The sequence below is a fragment of the Orussus abietinus genome, unplaced genomic scaffold (genome assembly GCF_000612105.2).
Source record: "Orussus abietinus isolate OABI.00-Male unplaced genomic scaffold, Oabi_2.0 scaffold4, whole genome shotgun sequence".
Lineage (NCBI taxonomy): Eukaryota > Metazoa > Arthropoda > Insecta > Hymenoptera > Orussidae > Orussus > Orussus abietinus.
In genome coordinates this window covers 767,700-785,311 of record NW_019396014.1, presented here as the reverse complement: position 1 = coordinate 785,311, position 17,612 = coordinate 767,700, and the positions used below count along the sequence as shown (strand labels likewise).

Below are 17,612 nucleotides of genomic sequence, written 5' to 3'. Positions count from 1 at the left end.
ATTACTCCTCGGCTGACTCGAAGGACTGACCTCTCGATCGGGACGAGCGACGACGCCGGAGAGAAAAAAGGAAAACATTTATTTCACAATCCACTTGCAATAACATCGATACAAATCTGGTCATATACAATATAGTGTCTCGCACGCTATTAGCACCGATCGCGGGGCGATCGGGGAAAAGTCCTGTGTGCTCGGAAAAGTGAAAATTCCCCCCTTTTCCCAGATATACCGAGGTTACACCCTGACACCAGAGCTTGACAATCCTCTCGACGGGCCTCTTAGGGTTAAATCGCTTATCATTAAGCAACAATCGTCCCTCCGCTGGGTATTTAATGTACATTAGAGAAGGAGAGAAAAAAAAATGAAAGAAAGAAAATAATAAGTGGCGGAAACTCCGCGAATCCCCTTCTTCGCGAAGTAACTCTCGAATGTTCTCGAACTTTACGCGAGATTAATATTTATATATGTATATATAAATTGGCGCGAGTATCGCACATCGAATGTATGCTTCGTCGCGTACGGATACGCCTATTTTTCTTTTTCTTCGTTTTGTTTAACAAATGCTTCACGGGACGCGTTATGACGCACAACAATTATGTCACTCTCCTTAGGGATGCAAATCCACGGCGTGGAAATTTTCGCGCTTCCCGGCCAGAGACGATCTCCTTGAAAACGCGACTTTGGGGAATTTAATCCGCGCCTCTGTCATCTCGTCGGGACATATTTCATTTCCTTGATCAGTACCCTAGGTCGGTTATTAATATACATATTTTCTCGTCTCTTTAAGCCGAGCTTCCCTTTCCATTCGCAACAATACATGGTATTGTGGCCCTTGGCGCTCGACTTTCCGCGTACTCGGTTTCGTACACGTATCGACATATGCTACACATATATTACTCGCATCTTCCGCGTTAAATAGTGTATAAGAAATAATTTATATGCATATGTATATATATATATATATAAATGGGGGAAAGAGCACTCGCGGTTTGTTCGCTCTCGGCGGTTCTGCGATTTCCGACAAGGAATCCTCATCCTCCGCCGACCATGTTCGTCTAATCGCGGCTTAAATGTTAAACAGCTCGCTCTGGAAAAATAACATTCCGGTGAGCCCTGTACATGGGTCAGTTTTCCTTTCGAAAAATCCCTCACGTCGCGACTTCTCCATTTATTCCTAAATGCTGACGCGACGAGGGTAAGGAAGAAAGAGGAGAGAAAAAAATAAAAGAAGAATGAAAAAGGGGGGGAAGTCGCGCGCGACTCAATGTGAGCTGGGCGGATCTCCTGGTTTTTTGTTTTTTTTCCACGCGAGAAAATTATCTAAAATATCAGAGGGGAAGTCTTGTTCGCTTACGATCTAGGGACCGATTGAAAGCTACATTTGCGTCCTGTTTTTTCCCTCTACTTTTTCTTTTTTCGTTCCCTTAATTTGACGTTGCTTTTCAGGGCTATCGCAAGGTTCCTCTTCGAGGGACGACTTTCGCACTCTTATCACATGTGTCGCAGGAGTCTTCGAAGAGAGCCCCGAATCCTCCACAATGACTCTCAGAGTGATTTCAAACATTAATGTACGTATTATTGCTATTTTCTATTCCTTGCACTGTTTTTTTTTTTCCTTTTTTTTTCTTGTACATTACTTTCAAAGAACTTCACGTTACGGTCCGGAGTACCGTTTTATGCGAAAGGGCCCTCGATATAAATAACCTACGCTCATCCTTGTGGCAGCACATATCCGTACTCCGTGTACATGCTTATGTAAATATATGGGAAAAAATATATATGTATATCTTATACATAACGTGTATGTGCAGTCGCAGGGCTGGCGACGATCTCACTCGTTGACGTTTAAAAAAACGAGGCGGCGCTCCTCGGTCAGAACTTGTCGAATAGTCTAAACATACGTTCAATGTATTTAACATATACCACATATATATCTACTCGTATTCAATAATGCACGCGCGCGTGTATATATTTACATGTGACAAACGAGGGAGAAAACAAAAAAAAGTGACTCGATTCTCTCGCCTACCTCTGAGCGCGAATATCCCGAAAAGTCATTAAAGTTACCTCGACGCTCATCTCTAATTCGGGCCTCAACTTTCCTCCCTCCAATCACCGGGTCTTCGGCATCGTGTAAAAAAAAAGAATTATATATATATACCCACGCGTTTCCCCGCAAATTCAACGCGACAAACTGAATATCCGCGTTTCCGGAGAGGAATCCCCCTCTTCCAGGACTCGCTCCTTGATTCGCCCATAGAAACCCTGTAAAAAGTCTTAGGCCCTCGCGATCTCTGCAATATCTATTTCAGTTTCCGTGAAGCTCGAGAATTTCGAACGGAACAAAAAAAAAAAAATAAAAAACAAGGAAGAAAGAAGTGAATGAGAAGTCAGTGCCATCGCTTATCACTATGAAATCGGATCAACGTGTATCGGTGTCTTTGGATTCTTCGCCGCGACGGCAACCCCCGCGTCCCTTGGGCTAGTCTTCGAGAAAAAAAAGGAAATCAATAAATCCTGATGTAACGAGAGGAGCTAGGACGGTTGACTTAATCCTGATAAGTTAGGGGAAACAAAAAAGAAAGAACAAAAATCGTCCCGACGATTCCCAAGGCCACGAGGGGCTGCGTCTCGCAGGGACCAGTCTGGGTGCCTAAGTCTTGGGGAACATCGCCAAAATGGCGGCGCAGATCTGCTGGGGGTCCGTCTCGTGGGGATGAAGAGCCATGGCGGCCTGCACCTGCTCCTCGGGGAAGATGTTGGCGAGATGGTAGTGCAGCTTGCGCCGAGCGTCCTGGGTCTGGCTGGTTCCCCAGGTGTGCAAGCCCTGGGCCGAGGGCGGCGACGGGAGCAGGTTCAGCTGGGGCTCGGAAGTGCCCAAACGCTGACCTCGAGACTGGTTTTGGACGTTGGTGCCGTTTCTAGGTGGCCAGCCCCGATACGAGTCAGGAGCCGAGGCTATGCGAGTCACGTTCTGATGATGATGTTCCGGGTGCTCCCAGCTGAACGGTGGAACGCAAGCGGAGAGATTAATACGATCCTCCAGCTCGAAAATCGGGGACCTTAAAGAGAAACCAGAAGACACCTACCTCATCGACACAGGATAGGACGACTCGTTGCTGGCGTGTCTCGTCAATGGCCTGTGTTGGATCGCCGAACGCGCAGGAGGGACGACCGGCTGTTGCTGAAGAGACTGATGCTGAGGATGCTGCTGCTGCTGGGGCGGGTGCTGTTGCTGCTGGAGGTACCTCCTGAGCTGGTAGAGTCGAGGGTCGCAGGCGGGATTCAAGGTCAGCTGACGCTGCAGTTTCCTGTGCATGTTCGCTGGTTCTGGTTCTGGATTCCCGATCCTGGGCGACGTCCATCCCACTGCCGAGGAGTACCCTGAAGGCAGGGGCATTTGGTTGGCTCGCTCGTTTTTTTACGGGATTTTTATCCACACGGTTTATAGTTTCAGTTGGACAGGGGAGAAATTACCTTGGGCGTTTTGGACGGGCGGTATCTGCTGGGCGTAGTTGGTGGGACTCGAGGTGGAGACCGGATCTACGGTGACGTTCTCCACGGATCTGCTCTTCGGGACAGGAGACGACGATTGGACGGACGTGGGCGGTAACCTGGCCTTGCCTAGAGGCTGATGCTGCGAGCCGATGCCGGAGGAGGGCCCGGAAGAGCTAGAGGACCCGGAAGAAACGGAGGACGGCAAGGGCAGACTCAGACTAGGTCCCCGAGCCTGGAGATGACGCTGGGCGTGCTCCACCAGGCGCACCGTCACCGATTTATGCGAATTTGGCCCTCGCTCCGGGTGCCTGAACTTGCACTTGTTGCCGTAAGTACATTTCTGAAACAGCCCGTTGAATAAATCTCCCCGACGAGGCGAAATACACGTTCCTGGGATATTTCGACCAACCCTAACCTTGGCATACGGACAAGGAGGCGCCGGGTCGAACTTCCTCGGCGCTATCCTGAGGAAATTGTCGAGGGTAGGTCCACTTCTACCCAGAGGATCGTCCGGCGGCATGAAGCGGTCGTTCACGAAGCTATACATCAGGATCCTCTCCTCAACGACCTTCCGGAAGTCCGGGCTCTCCTGCGCCAGGTCCCGGTAGTTGTCGTTGCTGACGACGATGCCGTCTAATTCTGCGGCGAGTCGCAGGATGTAGCGATCGTCGTAACACACCATCCTCTTGCCGCCGACAAGCCTAAAGATACGAGGACCATATAGCGCCTCTCACTAATTTATACAAAATTAAATAAACAATTTCCCGTCAGGGCTTCACCTCGAGGGCGTAAAGACGAGCAACCGGTCCCTCTCGAGCTCCCCTAGAATCTCCTGATCGGCGATGGGATTGTTCAACCTGGACGCCTCCTTCCTCCACTTGGGGACGAAGACGGTAATCTCCTTGTGTCCCCTCGCCCTGAACCAGTCCACGCAGATCTTGATGCCCCTGCAGGAGAAGATCTCGTTGTTCCCGTGGCTCATGGCCACGTTACTGCCGTCTATGACGACGGGTCGCAATCCCGTCGACAGGGCGCCGACGTCCTCGCCGTTGACGTCCACCTCCAGCAGGCCGTCCGGCTCGTCGAGGGTGTCGATGAGCTTCGGACAACTTGCCCCTAGCTTTATCAACTCCGCCAGAAGCTCGTTCTGCTCGGGGTCAGGGCCCAGCTTCAACAGGGCCGCCTGGACGTGGTGTTCGGTGTAGCCCAGCTTCAGGGCGAACTCCACCCTGGCCGTGTAACCTGGAACCAAGAGACCTCCATAAAAATCATCCAAAATACGTTCTCCCGGATTTTACAGAGACCTTTGACTTTTCCTCATAAGGGTAACGTCTTCCTTTTTTCAGGATCATATTAATATAGGCCCTAGGAGTAGACGAAGGAAGGAGGCACCCGAAATAAGGTCGGAGCCCGGAGGTTCGACGCGGGTCGTTATTACGACGGGCGCATAAAGTATGCTAAGATGGAGGACTAGGAGGCACTTTCCCTGACACGGAGCTCCTCGTGCCGCTCCGGGTGGGGTACAGGGGAAAGTATAGTTGCCGAAGAGTTACCCAACTACGATTTCTCGGCCGGACCGTCGAAGCCACCGGCCACTCGACCGGAAGTCGACGTCGGTCCCTTTAAACCTGGGGCAAATTCCCTCCTTCTCTCGGAGCACTTAAAATTAATTAACGCCGGCCAGGGAGCGTCGACCTGACGAAAATGAGTTGAACTCCAAAGATTTCGGAAAAGTCTGTCGAGCGAGTTGTGGTAGTGGTTTTTTCGTTTTTGGATTTTTCAATGGGGCCGCGGAAACGCACCGGGGCCCTGGATAGGCGAGGGTCCTTGGACGGTGACGTACTCGGCGAATTCGGCCGCCAAGGTGTCCGAGGTGGTCCTGGACACGTCCGAGTGGCTCGAGGGCGAGACCTGCGACTCCAGCTGGGGATGGATCGCCGTCGAGCCCAGGGAGTCCTCGGCCTCGTAGTCGCTGTCGTAAGAGGAGTCCTCGGCATCGGCGCCGCTTCCGCTGCCCAGCACCGTGCAGTCGACATACCTCTGGAAGATAAGAGTCCTCATTAAATATCTCGTTGTTACGAACGTAGAAAAAAATAAGGAATCATCCGTTGCAATAAATCTCTCGATATTACGTACCACAGAGAAAGTAAAGGATTATCTAAAGTATCTTATAACAAAAATTTTCCCATCATCGAGGGATTGTTTTTCGACGAGTCGACGTACCTCTTGAAAATACGACACCCCATTGAACATCTCGACATTAACCCCTTAACGCACAGATTAAAAAAAAAAATACTAGAACATTGTCTTGGCAAAAAAATAAAATTCTCGATTATATTCGAGTGTGAAAAATTATAGGAGCATAAAATACAACGCCGCTCGAATTATCTCGAGTGTGCACAATTTGGAATCGAATTAACTCGAGCGCACAAGTTAAGGGGTTAAACACGTTGCATTAAATCTTTCGATTTCTCATACATAGAAAAAAAAAAAAAAAATGAAGAATCATCTAGAGTATCTTATGAAAAAAATAATTAAAAAAAATGTCCGCGGTATCGAGGCACCGCTTCTCGACGAGTCGACGAGAGTCCCCACGTGGTGGAGGTGCGCACTCGCGTGCGCGGCCATAAATCCGCGAGTCGTTATTTACGCCGCGGGGTCTGCGGTAATCTCACGGTTTCGCCCGAGATGGCTCTCCTCTCCTGGCCCTATCTCCGAGATAGGATCGCGGATACCGAGATACGGAGATGATAGCGATCGCCGAGGCTGGAAAGGATAGAAGGGGCCGCGGCGAGGAGGTGTGATGACACCTTATTACAGAAAGGGATTAAAAAGTGCCCCAACGAGTTCTATTCCGTCCACCAAACCTTCCTTACGTTTCCCATTCCCAAATCCCTGAAAAATCCAAAATAACTCGGTAAAACATAATTTCACGAAAAAAAGAAAAGGGAGAGAAACTATCGTTCGCATTCTATCCCAGCCGGGTCGCATCACTGAGATGATGTTATTTCATTTTTCATAAAAAAAAAATACGATCTTGGTTTTAGTCTAGGCTAAATAGAAAAAAAAAAAATGTTTTCGTTGAAAAATGAAATTTCACGAGCATCGCGTTCTTCCTCGAGGCTTTCATAATCATATGCCGGAGTTTCACACTATTCGGCGCAACCAGTTGGGAGAAAAGTTTAATAACTATTTTGACGTTTTGATATGTAGAACGACCCTTTCATATCACCTTAAGCCGTTAAAATTTATTTACAATTGCACTTAACCTCGGGCGTCAGTTTCGATAGGTCTTTTTATTATTTTTTAATTTTTATTATTGGCGCGTCGACGCGCCCAGTGGGACGCTCGAAATTGTCTCGTCTGGCGCATACGCACAGTGTCGTAAAGGAGCGTACAGTGGGGGACATGAATGCCTTCCCTGCAGATGTGGTATACCAATGCATGATGGAAAGGCATTCATGTCCATCAGTGTACACGTGTTAATTGCGGGGAGAAGAAACGCGCAGCGGCCAGGTAAGAAATTATTGTAAATGGGGCATAGCTCTCCCAGGTTGGCGGATGTGACCATTAGCGGGAGATCCAGGTGAAAGTAGCGGGACGGGCCTATCAGGGTCGAGAGCGGCTGAAAGCCGGCCGAGGATCGACGCGAGCCGACAGGTGCGATCTCTCGATCCGCGATCCTCGATCGCGGATCGAGAGATCGAGGATCCGCCCGAGTCCGACTTCGCGCGGGTCCGGCTCGCCAAGATGGCGGCGCTTCGTTTCCCTACCTCTCCCCGAATCGCGGAAAATCGCTCGCCCATCGCCCGGCAATTATCCTCAATCGTTCCCTAACGCTTTCGCATGTTACGCGGTGTTTCACATGACGTTTTCCGTAATTTATGCGTGCCGCGCGTAACCCCGCCGTTTAAAAATAGGCGCGGATCGGACATTATGTTGTACGTATCGCGGCCATATAATGGGATAATGAGAAACTAATTGTATACTTTCAAGGTGTACGACATAAGTAAATTACGCGAACACCGGCGTGAAATGTCACGCAACGGGCGGATATTTTACCCGCATTAGAGGTTATATAGGTTTCCGCAAAGATCCTTTGATTCCCTTTGCAGAACTCCGTGTTTATATTCCATATATTCCAGATTTCCAGGAAACGAATTTTCGAGATTCCGCCTTTCTAGGCTCCCACGTAGCGCCGGCGGAAAGATGGATCGGCCGATATGCAGGGCGTATATTTAGGAGTTCTCGGAAGGACCATTAGCTCATCGCCTTCGGATGTTTTCGTGACGAAATGCAATCCGCCGACCGACGCGTTCTCGTCCACCGATCGACCCACGGACTAACAAAATAATGCCGGTCACGTTTTGAGTTACCTGAAAAGTGTAAACGTAATCGTTCGACCGCGCCGCAAATAGTATATATGTGAGGTTGAAGTAGGAGGGTCGAAAATGGAATCGGGAATCCCCGGCGGCCATATTGGATCTCAAGGGGGAAGCGCTCGAGGCGCCGTCTAGCCGACTCCCGCGGAGTCCTGCGGAGGTGAAAATTCGAAAAGTCTAAAAACGAGAGTAATCCCCTCGAGTGGAGGAGAGCGCGGCATGGCGGGCCTCTCAGAGGTGAAAATTCGAAAAGTCTAAAAACCAGATTAATCCCTTCGGGCTCCGAATGGAGGAAAGCGCGGCATCGCGGACCACTCGGAGGGTTCCAGCGATAAATTCATAGCAACCTTGCGCGGTCGCCCACCACTCCCGGATCTAGTGAGGCGGGCGCAAATGTGTTACCCGCGGCATGTGCGGCGTGTGCGTCGTGTGTGTCGCTTGCGTGGCGTGCGTGTGCCCGCGGTACGCCCCGCACGCGCATGCGCGATTTCTTCAAGATATAAATGACGTATGGCACGGCGCGGCCCCTAAGCCGGTGCGTGCGCATGCGCCGTCGCTTCGGGGTGAGGCGGACACATCACTCGGGGTACAAAGAAGATGAGAAAGAAAAATTGAAAGAACCACCTTCCATGCCCAGGAGCCACTTTTCATCATTGAAGCTTAATTTTAGAACGTATTATAAAAAGGAAATACGACAGACGGAAATAAAAAAAGGATCCAGGAACAAAATTGAATAGATAGAAAAATGATATTAAGCGGATGGAAGTAGAGGAAGGAGGGCATCGGGATGAAAAGGCTTTTTCTATATTTTCGATGCGTCGACGCGTCGCCTTCAGTGCGACACCCTGCGCGGGGATGCCGAGCCCGGTACGTGACGTAACGTGACGTAACGAGAGCGGGCCCGGCAGGTGTCGCCCCGGGCTCGTATCACGGGGAATGCCGGAAAGGCGGAGGGCATTTTCCTCTCTTTTCCAGGCCGTAGGGAGAGGAGGGCCGCGCCTAGTCGGCCCCTCTTTGTACAGCGCCTCCACCCCGTAAAACCCCACGCTATCAGACACTTGCTGGTCTGGGTGTAGCCGGTGTATTATCCGTAGTGACTCCAGCGACCGCACTGACTCACCGCCGACGGTCTGGGTTAAGGGGCTCCAGGACCGACCTCTTCCCGGCCGAGATTGCCGCCTGCAGTTCCCGGCGCGCCGCGAAGCAAGTGCCCCCCGAGCCTTGCCGCAACTAAATCCCGACGTAGTTTTTTCCCTTCTCCCTCGTAGGACTGCCCTCGTTTAGACTGCAGCTGGCTGCAAGGGGCCATTTAAATACAAGCAAAAGAAACAAAAAAAAAAAAAGAAGCGCGCACGCGCTGCTTTCTTGCATCGTTTCGAGGAAGTTCAGGGCGGCTGCGACGAGAAACACGCCTACACCCAGAAAAAAAGAAGCCAATTGAACCGAAGAAATATTTCGTTAATTCAAGGAATTTCCCTCGAACTCTAATTAATTGTTATAATTCCGACGAAGTGTCGCGTTCAATTAATTCGAGTCAAATAAGTGTCCTTTAGATGGACAGGATATTTCTTTGGTAATATTCAAGGAAATCATTAATTCTTCTCGGTGTATCGCAGCGATGGGTCCTTGAATGTTCTCCACGGAATCGAGTCAATTAATTTGAGTTCGAATCGACGTTAATTCCTTATTAGCCGATTAACCTCGAACCTCTAGCCCGATGTTAATAGATGCGGAGCCGTTCAGAAGCGGCGGTTCTATAATCGAGCCCGAGGGGCGAGGCTCGATTTTCTCCGAATTCGATCCGGATCTAACGATCCGGATCTACCGGATCCGTTCGGCCGATGCCTATCTCGGGCGGCCGTGTCCCGTTATTAATTCATAAATCGAGAGCGCACGTACGGCGAGGTGGAGGGGGCGAGCGCGTGACCCGGGTACCGGAAGTGCTCGAGCACGACTCTGACCCCGAAGAGACTCGGCGAGCCAATGCCCGGGGACCTTTAACTAGGATACCGCGCTCGGGCGCGATCGGCTCGCTTCGTCCGCGCTCGGCTCGGCGCATCGGGGTGGCTCGGGGGTGCCCGAGGCGCACCGCCCACGCGTGCCTCAGACGGATGCCGTCCGTCGTCGGAACCGGAAGTCGCGTTGCGCGAGTCACAAAGGCGTTAACCCAATGCATCTAAAAAATTGTTCGAACAAGAAGTTCCTTGGCACGAGTTCGTTCAATTTCTTTTAAACGAACTCTCACCCCGACCCGACGCAAGATCGAGTTAACTCCGCGAAGTCGCGAATGTCGAGGTCGATCGATCCCGAGAAATCAGCGAGAAACGCGTTGCCACGCTGAGAAAAAAAAAAAGTATCACATAACCAAAGAAACAATTTATTAATTAAAGGACATATTATTTGACTCATATAAACTTGAATAAATTGGATGCAACGTTTCTTTGGAATTATGACAATTTATATGAGTCAAATAATTAGCCTTTGAATTAACGAGATATTTCTTTGGTTCAATGTAATTTTTTTTCTTCTTTTTTTCTTAGTGCAACATCACCTGGTCAGGCGTCGGCCACGAGTTCCCCGAAACCGGCCAAGTTCGGTTAAGTAAAGGCGATAACCTCGATCTCGGGAGTGACGTAAATCAGCGAAGCCGAGAGGCCGGAGGGGAGCGATAAGGGTGATAAACGGCGAAACAGATCCCCGGAGACGAGTCTCAAAGGCCCGATTGAAGCAAAACCCGAGGAAAGCCCGGGGACGATGGAAACCGACCATTGTTTATCCCCGAGCCGTGAAACCACAAATCGGGAGATACGCCTCCGTCGCTTCGGTCGAGCCTCCTTTCTACGATCTCGAGTCCCGTCATTTTCTCCTTTCTCTTTTTTTTCCCCTCCGCCCCTTCCCCTAGTCTTTCTCTTTTCTCGGAGAATTTCATCTCTCGTCGCCTGGCGTAATTCATAGTCGCCGGAAATCACTGTCTTTCCGCGGCGATTTCTCGACATTTTATTCCCCCCTCTGACAAAAGGGGACAAAAGTAGAAGGAAAATATTAGTAGAGGGAGAAACAGAGAGAAAAAGATTTGGGGCAGCCAAGATCGGCATCGTCCTTCCAAGAGGATCTTAATCGGGATCGTTGAACGGCCGATCGATCACCTCGATCTCCGATCGCATAATTCAATCGTCACGAGATAATCGGCACGAAACGATTCTCAAGACAATCGATGCGTATCGATCGGCGAGGGACGGCGATCGGTTAGAGGATCGTTGCCGCAATTACGGGGCGTAATACCGGTACGCGGAAACCGCGGGATGGCCTGCCGATAGCCCCAGGAGATCGTATTCCAATCGCCGATAGGGAATCGATCGGGGATCGATCGGCTCTGCACCGCCGGGAAATCACTCCAGGCGCCGTAGAACCGATCGAATTCTCCGATTCCCGTCGAACGGAACAATCGATCGGCGCCGATCCTTCCCGATATCTGGCTGACCAACGATAGATAGGCAGGGTAGATTGATTATTAGTTAATTACTCGACCCGAGATAATCGGCGCTCATATTGAAACGAACGATCCGCTCGTGCACCGCAAGGTGTCGATAAAGCCCCACCGAAGGAGTCCGAGAATCGATACGAATCGATGTTTACATACAAAAATGCACAGATTCTTGATCAAATCGGATATTACGACAATTTAGGGGATCTCTCTCGATTCATCCCTAAATCGAACGTAAGACCAATTCGAAAAGGCCTTTCGGATGAACAATGATAACGAGTGACCGTTAAATTCCTGGCCGCCATATTGAATTTCCTTGAATTTATTGGTCACAGTTTTTACTGTCAACTTTATACCATCACGACCAACCCTTTAAACAACGATCAGAGGGGGTTAAGTGGGCGCGATTGGTCGGCGATTGATTAATCGGTCGTCCACGATGAGATTCCGTTCCATCCCGCAAGTTGAGGTTAGATTCGCCGCCATCTCGCGTAACGTGCGCGACCGTCGACGGACCTTCGGCAAACCTGCGCAGGTTACGCGGTCGCGTAACTGCGTCACCGCGTGCGCGTCGTTCCCATCGTCGATCATCGGGCGGGTCGAGGAGGAAAGAGGCGAAAAAAAAAAGGGAAAAAAGTGGAGCGACCGGTTCTACGGCCAAGCGACAGGGGAAACGCGTCGATGGAAATTCTTCCGAGAGTCCGCGCGTCGGATTCGAGACCAAGATGGCGGACGACGCGTTCGCCCCGATCTCGCGAGAACTGCTAGGTAAACATCGAAAATTACAGTTTTCACATGGAAATATATATATATTTAATAGAGAGAAAATCATACGAAGGCATTGATATTGAGGGAGAAATTAAGTCGAGCGCCAGGGGAAACGCGTATATATAAATTCTTAAGAGAGCCCGATTCGAAACCAAGATGGTGGACGAAACGATCGCGAGAACCGCTACGTAAACATCGAAATTTTCAATCAACGTGCATGGAAATGGAGTGACAACACAATGGGAGCTCTAATATCGAGGGGATATTTAACTTAAGTAATAAAAAAGGGAGGTTATTCGGGCGATTTATCGGGACGAGAAGCCGGGGGTCGGAGAAGAATGCGAGGGACCAGTTCCCGGGCTCGTAAGAGTCTCCGAGCGGGTCTAGACCGCTCGTAAAAAGGCGGCGAGGGTAAGAAAAGGGGGTAAAAAACTGGAGGAGCGAGAGGAAGGGGAGGAAAGGTATAAGCTCGGGAGAAGTGCCGAGGCAGAGTCGGTGTTCGTAGGAAGTCAGGTGCCGTCATCAAGGGCGCCCCTCCAAAAAGAGGAAGAGATCTCCCTCGAAAAAAGGGGACCGCTCCTAATTAAGGCCGGCTAAATTAAGGCGGCACGAAATATCCCGCCGGATTCCGGCTCGCCGACGGGCTTTAAGCCTGTAATTTACTCGAGGGGGGACCGAGCTTTTCCAATATCGTTTTTGCACACCAGCGCCATCATCATCAGGTACGACCGGTACGCCGACACGCTCGTATACGTGCATATTATAATAATGGCGACGAGGCGCCGAGGGCTGGTTTAATAAATCCCGAAGAAAACGGCGAGTGAAAATCGGCACGCCCGGAATCCGGGGGCCGAGCATCTCGTCGAACGATATACTCCCGACCTTATATGCGTCCTTATCGCTCCGCGTTTATTTTCTCCTGTCAAAATAAAGTCCGCCCCGAGGGGTGTCCGCTCACCCGGGGCCTCTTTTGAAATTCGAGGAGTCAGCTGATCGAGATTGCCCGTATCCGCGCCGCCGTGAACTTGACTTTGCCGCAGCCCCCAGCGTGCAGCGGCGTCGCGTCGCCCGATAACGGCGCTTTTCTGCCTTAACGACGCCCGCAATCGGAAAGTGTCTCGGACGAAAGTCCCTCGTCTCTCTCCCCCAAGGAATTTTGATAACGGGAGTTTCCTCCTATCTCGGACGGTAGCGGCAGAAAACTGCGTTCGTGGCGACCCTTCGTCTATACCGCGTTATTAGAGCGGCCATCCATCGGCGCTCCTTAATCTGGGGATCGATTAAGTCGATTGTTCATCCCGGGCGATAATTACCCCGAGCTCCAATTACTAGGCCGATCGAATCTCTCGATCGCTCGTCGATAGCGGATCGATCCTCGTCCGATCGCTCCTGGATCTCGCGAGCCGAGCCGACATTCCTGGGGAGACCGGTGCACCTGGGCCGGAAATACCTGTTACGCGAGTTCCAGACAATGCGTTAATAAGAAATAAAATGAAGTAGATAGAAGAAACAAAAAATAAAAGTACACCTTGGAAGCATAATTCACGATCCCCTCTCGATCGATCCCTCCGGGTCTTCTGCCTTTTCGCTCTCGCCTCGGGAGATCTCATCGTTACGATCGCCATATAAATAAATACCGAGGCGACGTGACGCAACCGGGAGACGGGATTATCTTGATGTCGTTAAGCCGGTGACATAACCTACAGGGTTATTGCTTATCGACGGCAACGGCCGTCGCCGATCACCACCGCATCATCCCCGAAGCGATTGCCGGGATATCGGATCCCTTGATCCGTGACGTCGGCCGAACCCTCCGTCCCGTTTCCGGCTCTTACAAAATCGCTATTGTCGAGAGACGGATGAGAGTGTTCGGCTGGCGCCGACGTTCGGGTCGATCTTTGCCTCGGTTATCTCCGGCTCCATTAAGGCCGATTCGAACGCATCCGCGTTGTGCCCTGATGGAAATAACGACTTATTGGAGCCTCATCGCCGTAATCGTGCCTTCTGACTCGGTATAACGTGAATACTTGAGCACTTGAATATTTCAATATTTAAATACTTCAGTATAAGTCTAAGCCGATATTTCGGTGCGCGCATACGTGAGGGGTATAACGCGGATGCGTTTGAGCACCTGGTATTCCCTTTGTGAAACTTACGAGGTAATAATTACCGAGTCCGGTCAGGGCCGGTTTGGTTCGATTCCTCACCTTCCCGGCGACGGTCATTTTGCCGGAGCCCGTGGCGGCGTCCCGCTCCCTCAGCGGCAGCCGCACCGTTCACCTCCGCGCCCCGCGACCGACTGGGCCCTTCCGGCGGATCGCACCTTACTTCACACGCACGAGTACACATCCACCAGGCAGCGCGCGTGCCTCCAGATTTTCGCCGGACCGGGGCCTGCGCCAATAGGAGGGCAGCTCGCCCGGCGAGTTTCGGCGGTCACACCGGGCGGGCCAATGGGGGCTCGCGGTCGCGCCCGGCCGCGACTCATCGGCACGGCACAGCTAGCCGTCACACTCGCGACCCTCTCTCTCGCTCTCCACAGGTGCGCCCGCACTCTCTTCGATATCTATCTCCTCGGACGGGTGCTCCTCTTTCCGTTGGACCGGCCGACGCAACCCGCGATACAGGGGAAACCTCGGGGCGCGCGAAGGGGAGGAAAGGGTGGAGAGCCGTCCGAGCACGAGGACGGCGCGCGCACGACTGCTCTCGGCGGCGGCCGGTTAGTGAATGGAGCCGCTGCGTGCTTGGCGCTTCCGACGTCACTACTGCCCCCCTCCACCGGCACGCGCACCCCCCACTCCCGGCGACCCCTCCCCTTCCCTCCGTTCCATAACTCAGACGGCACGATAATCGAACTCCGCTACGCCGCGGAAACGCCGGAACGGGGAACGAGGAACGGGACACCGGGGGAGGCCGGGGGATGAGTCGATCGGAGAAACGCACGGAACGGGATCGACCGGAGCTTCGACTGTCGACCATCTTTGCGCTTCTGGCACGCATAATGGGTCACATAGACGTGCCCCACGATCCAGGTCTCGCCCCGCCCCTCGCTGCGGATGCTCCAGTGACAAAGAACGTTCTTAATTAATTCCCTGTATATATATGAAATAATTTCACCCGGAGAATTAATTATATATTTTTATAACCGTTCGTAGGAAATTACGTTCAAGTTTCCGGGAACCCCGAGTCGAGCGTTCAACTGGTTGCAGTCGACTCTTATGGTAATGCAAGTGCATCGATCCCCGGCGCTCTTGAATCGGAGCGCCGACCGAGGTTCAACCTCGGGGAAGGTAACGGTTCAAGGTCGGGAATAGAGTTCCGCATTCAGCCAAGGTCAGGGCCGGGCGCCAATGGGAGCGGTGACGCAATCGAGGCCTGCGCCATTGGTGATGTCAAATGGGAACCGGAGCCGGAACCACGATTCGTCTCGACTCGTCGAAAGAACTGCGACTAGACTCTGGAACGGATAATCCCGTTACAGTGCCTGTGTAAGTGTAACGTCGAAACATCGTACAGTCGAGACCTCTCGATGGATTTATCGGTAACGGGGTCCTCCGGTAAAGAGCATCGGTCACCGATCGTTGCTCTCGAGTTCGGTGCACGCCAATGCAACCAGTGACGTCACTCAGCCTCATCGGTCGCCCGGAGGTGGGGGTTAATAACCGAGTTCCGGATGGGATTAGGGTCACGTGACGTCGCCCAGTGGCGCAAGCGCAACAGGGGCTCGAGCGCCGCGCCGGCCGAATCGTGAAGCTCGCGCTGCACGATGCGACGTAACCTATGCCACGACGAAATGGAACAAAAATCCGAAATTACGTAAAGACGCTTTACCGCTAAGCAACAATTAAGAGCGAGTCGTTAGCGACCTTTCTACGATGAGAGAAAAATGTTTTACCTTGAAGTAACTTCGAATTAACTTCGAGATAGAAAATGGACAAAATTTTTAATTTCCTCAGTTAGGAGATTTAATTCCAGCGTAGTAACGACTAGGGTAGATATTCTATATTTTAGTAAGTACCTTGGTACGGGGTTTTACGGGGGCTCGGGTCCACGAGGTCTGTCGCGACCTCCGTGAGACTGTCATGGCGGTCATGGCGGAGGAGCGAGGCGGAACGGTGCCACCTGCGCGTACCTCATCAGCAAACGGTCAAAGACCCGTCTCCTCCCTTCGTTCGGTCGCCTTCGGCCGCGCTCGGCCACGCTCGGACTACTCGACGGGCGCGCACGCAACGCGACGCAACGCCGACGGCCGGAGAATGCAACGCACCGGCGAGGATTCCTTCGCGCCGGTTCGGAACTGCCGAGTGTTTACACCCCACTCGACTCCCCTCCTTAAGGTACTACAAAAGTGTCATTATACATATAACGTAAAAATATTTATAAAACTTTCCTCCAAACAGGGTGCACCGAATAATTTGAAACTTCAGCACGTGATTACGCAGGTCCTAATGAAGGTCTTGAAACTCGTGAAATTTCATTAGTCAACAAAAATGTTTTCTCTGTAAATGAAAATCTTTCTTTGATTGAAAAATTAAATTTTACGAGAATTGCGTTCTTAGGGCCTCCATAATCACGTGCTAAGTTTTAAAAATTATTTGGTCTACCCAGTATGGAGACATTTTATAAATATTTTCATGTTTTTATGTATATAGAATGACCCTTTCATAACACGTTTGACGAAGTAGAAAATATTTCCCGCAAGAATGCTCGCTATGGACTTTGTAATTGCGCGTATGATCCGGAAGTATGTGAAATATTCTGCATGGGACATTCGATATCAATGTGGTAGTAAAGGGCATCTCGCCGGTTGCGAGAACTGAAAACAAAATGGCGGCTGGTTTTCGTCGGCGCGACCGCTTCGAGACGCCTCCGGACTCGGACCGTGGGGGCGGAGTTTTGCGGTTAAGCGAGGCGGGAGGCAACCGACAAGAAAACGGGACGAAGACGTAATTAATCGTCGCACAGCCGGCGAGGTGTCAATAGAATTCGATAACCGTCGATACATCGTAAACTAGCGCGATATCCATTCATGAGACGGCTGGTATGCAGCCACGCGTGAACGGGAGTGCGGTGAATAGGTTATGTAAGACCCGGGAAAAAATCGCGCACCTACATCGAGAAAGGTGCTCGCCCGTGCCCCGAGTAGCCTCGGTATTGGTGCAAACCGTGTCCGGATTAGGCCAGCGAGATCGGATCGTAAACTAGGTCGGCTCTTTATCGCTTATCGTCCAAGGAATCCGGGTACGGGGCGCCATATTTCTTTTTATTAGCCGATACGACGCTGACCCGCCTGTCCCGAGAAGCCCATCTTCCGCCTCGGCGCGCGTTACGCTTTCTGGTTTAAACTTGAATTTTGCGTTTAAACGCTCGCTTTTCCTTCTCCCGAGAAAAAGACTATTTTCAAAGGGCACTTTTTACCTGCGAGCCGGCGGACCGTTGGGAAAAATCTACAGAAGAATGCGGCGCGTCCGACCAGTCCG

The 17,612-nt window shown here is 51.4% G+C and overlaps 1 protein-coding gene across 2 annotated transcripts; it reads right to left on the bottom strand.

The window, feature by feature from the left end:
* Window positions 1-62: 62 nt before the first annotated feature.
* LOC105695667 (endoribonuclease ZC3H12A) lies at window positions 63-16,525 on the bottom strand. 2 transcript variants are annotated; one of them, XM_012417444.1, is made up of 7 exons: window positions 16,151-16,525; window positions 5,301-5,538; window positions 4,278-4,740; window positions 3,914-4,199; window positions 3,478-3,838; window positions 3,090-3,384; window positions 63-3,002 (listed from the first exon to the last, which is right to left on the bottom strand). In XM_012417444.1, exons 1-7 carry the CDS (start codon window positions 16,223-16,225, stop codon window positions 2,654-2,656), a joined length of 2,067 nt encoding a protein of 688 aa, XP_012272867.1. In that variant the 5' UTR covers window positions 16,226-16,525; the 3' UTR covers window positions 63-2,653. The 2 variants fall into 2 exon arrangements, with proteins under 2 accessions (XP_012272867.1, XP_012272868.1); XM_012417445.1 differs by lacking the exon at window positions 16,151-16,525 and adding an exon at window positions 14,340-14,839.
* Window positions 16,526-17,612: the final 1,087 nt, after the last annotated feature.

What these genes read in the sequence shown, in the direction of transcription:
- LOC105695667 (XM_012417444.1), bottom strand. Translation starts at nt 16,225, where the DNA reads ATGACCGCCATGACAGTCTCACGGAGGTCGCGACAGACCTCGTGGACC. An exon ending in GCCCGTCCAAAACGCCCAAG is followed by an intron (nt 3,385 to 3,477) that starts GTAATTTCTCCC and finishes CCCTGCCTTCAG; the next exon opens with GGTACTCCTCGGCAGTGGGA. An exon ending in TCCTATCCTGTGTCGATGAG is followed by an intron (nt 3,003 to 3,089) that starts GTAGGTGTCTTC and finishes TCCACCGTTCAG; the next exon opens with CTGGGAGCACCCGGAACATC.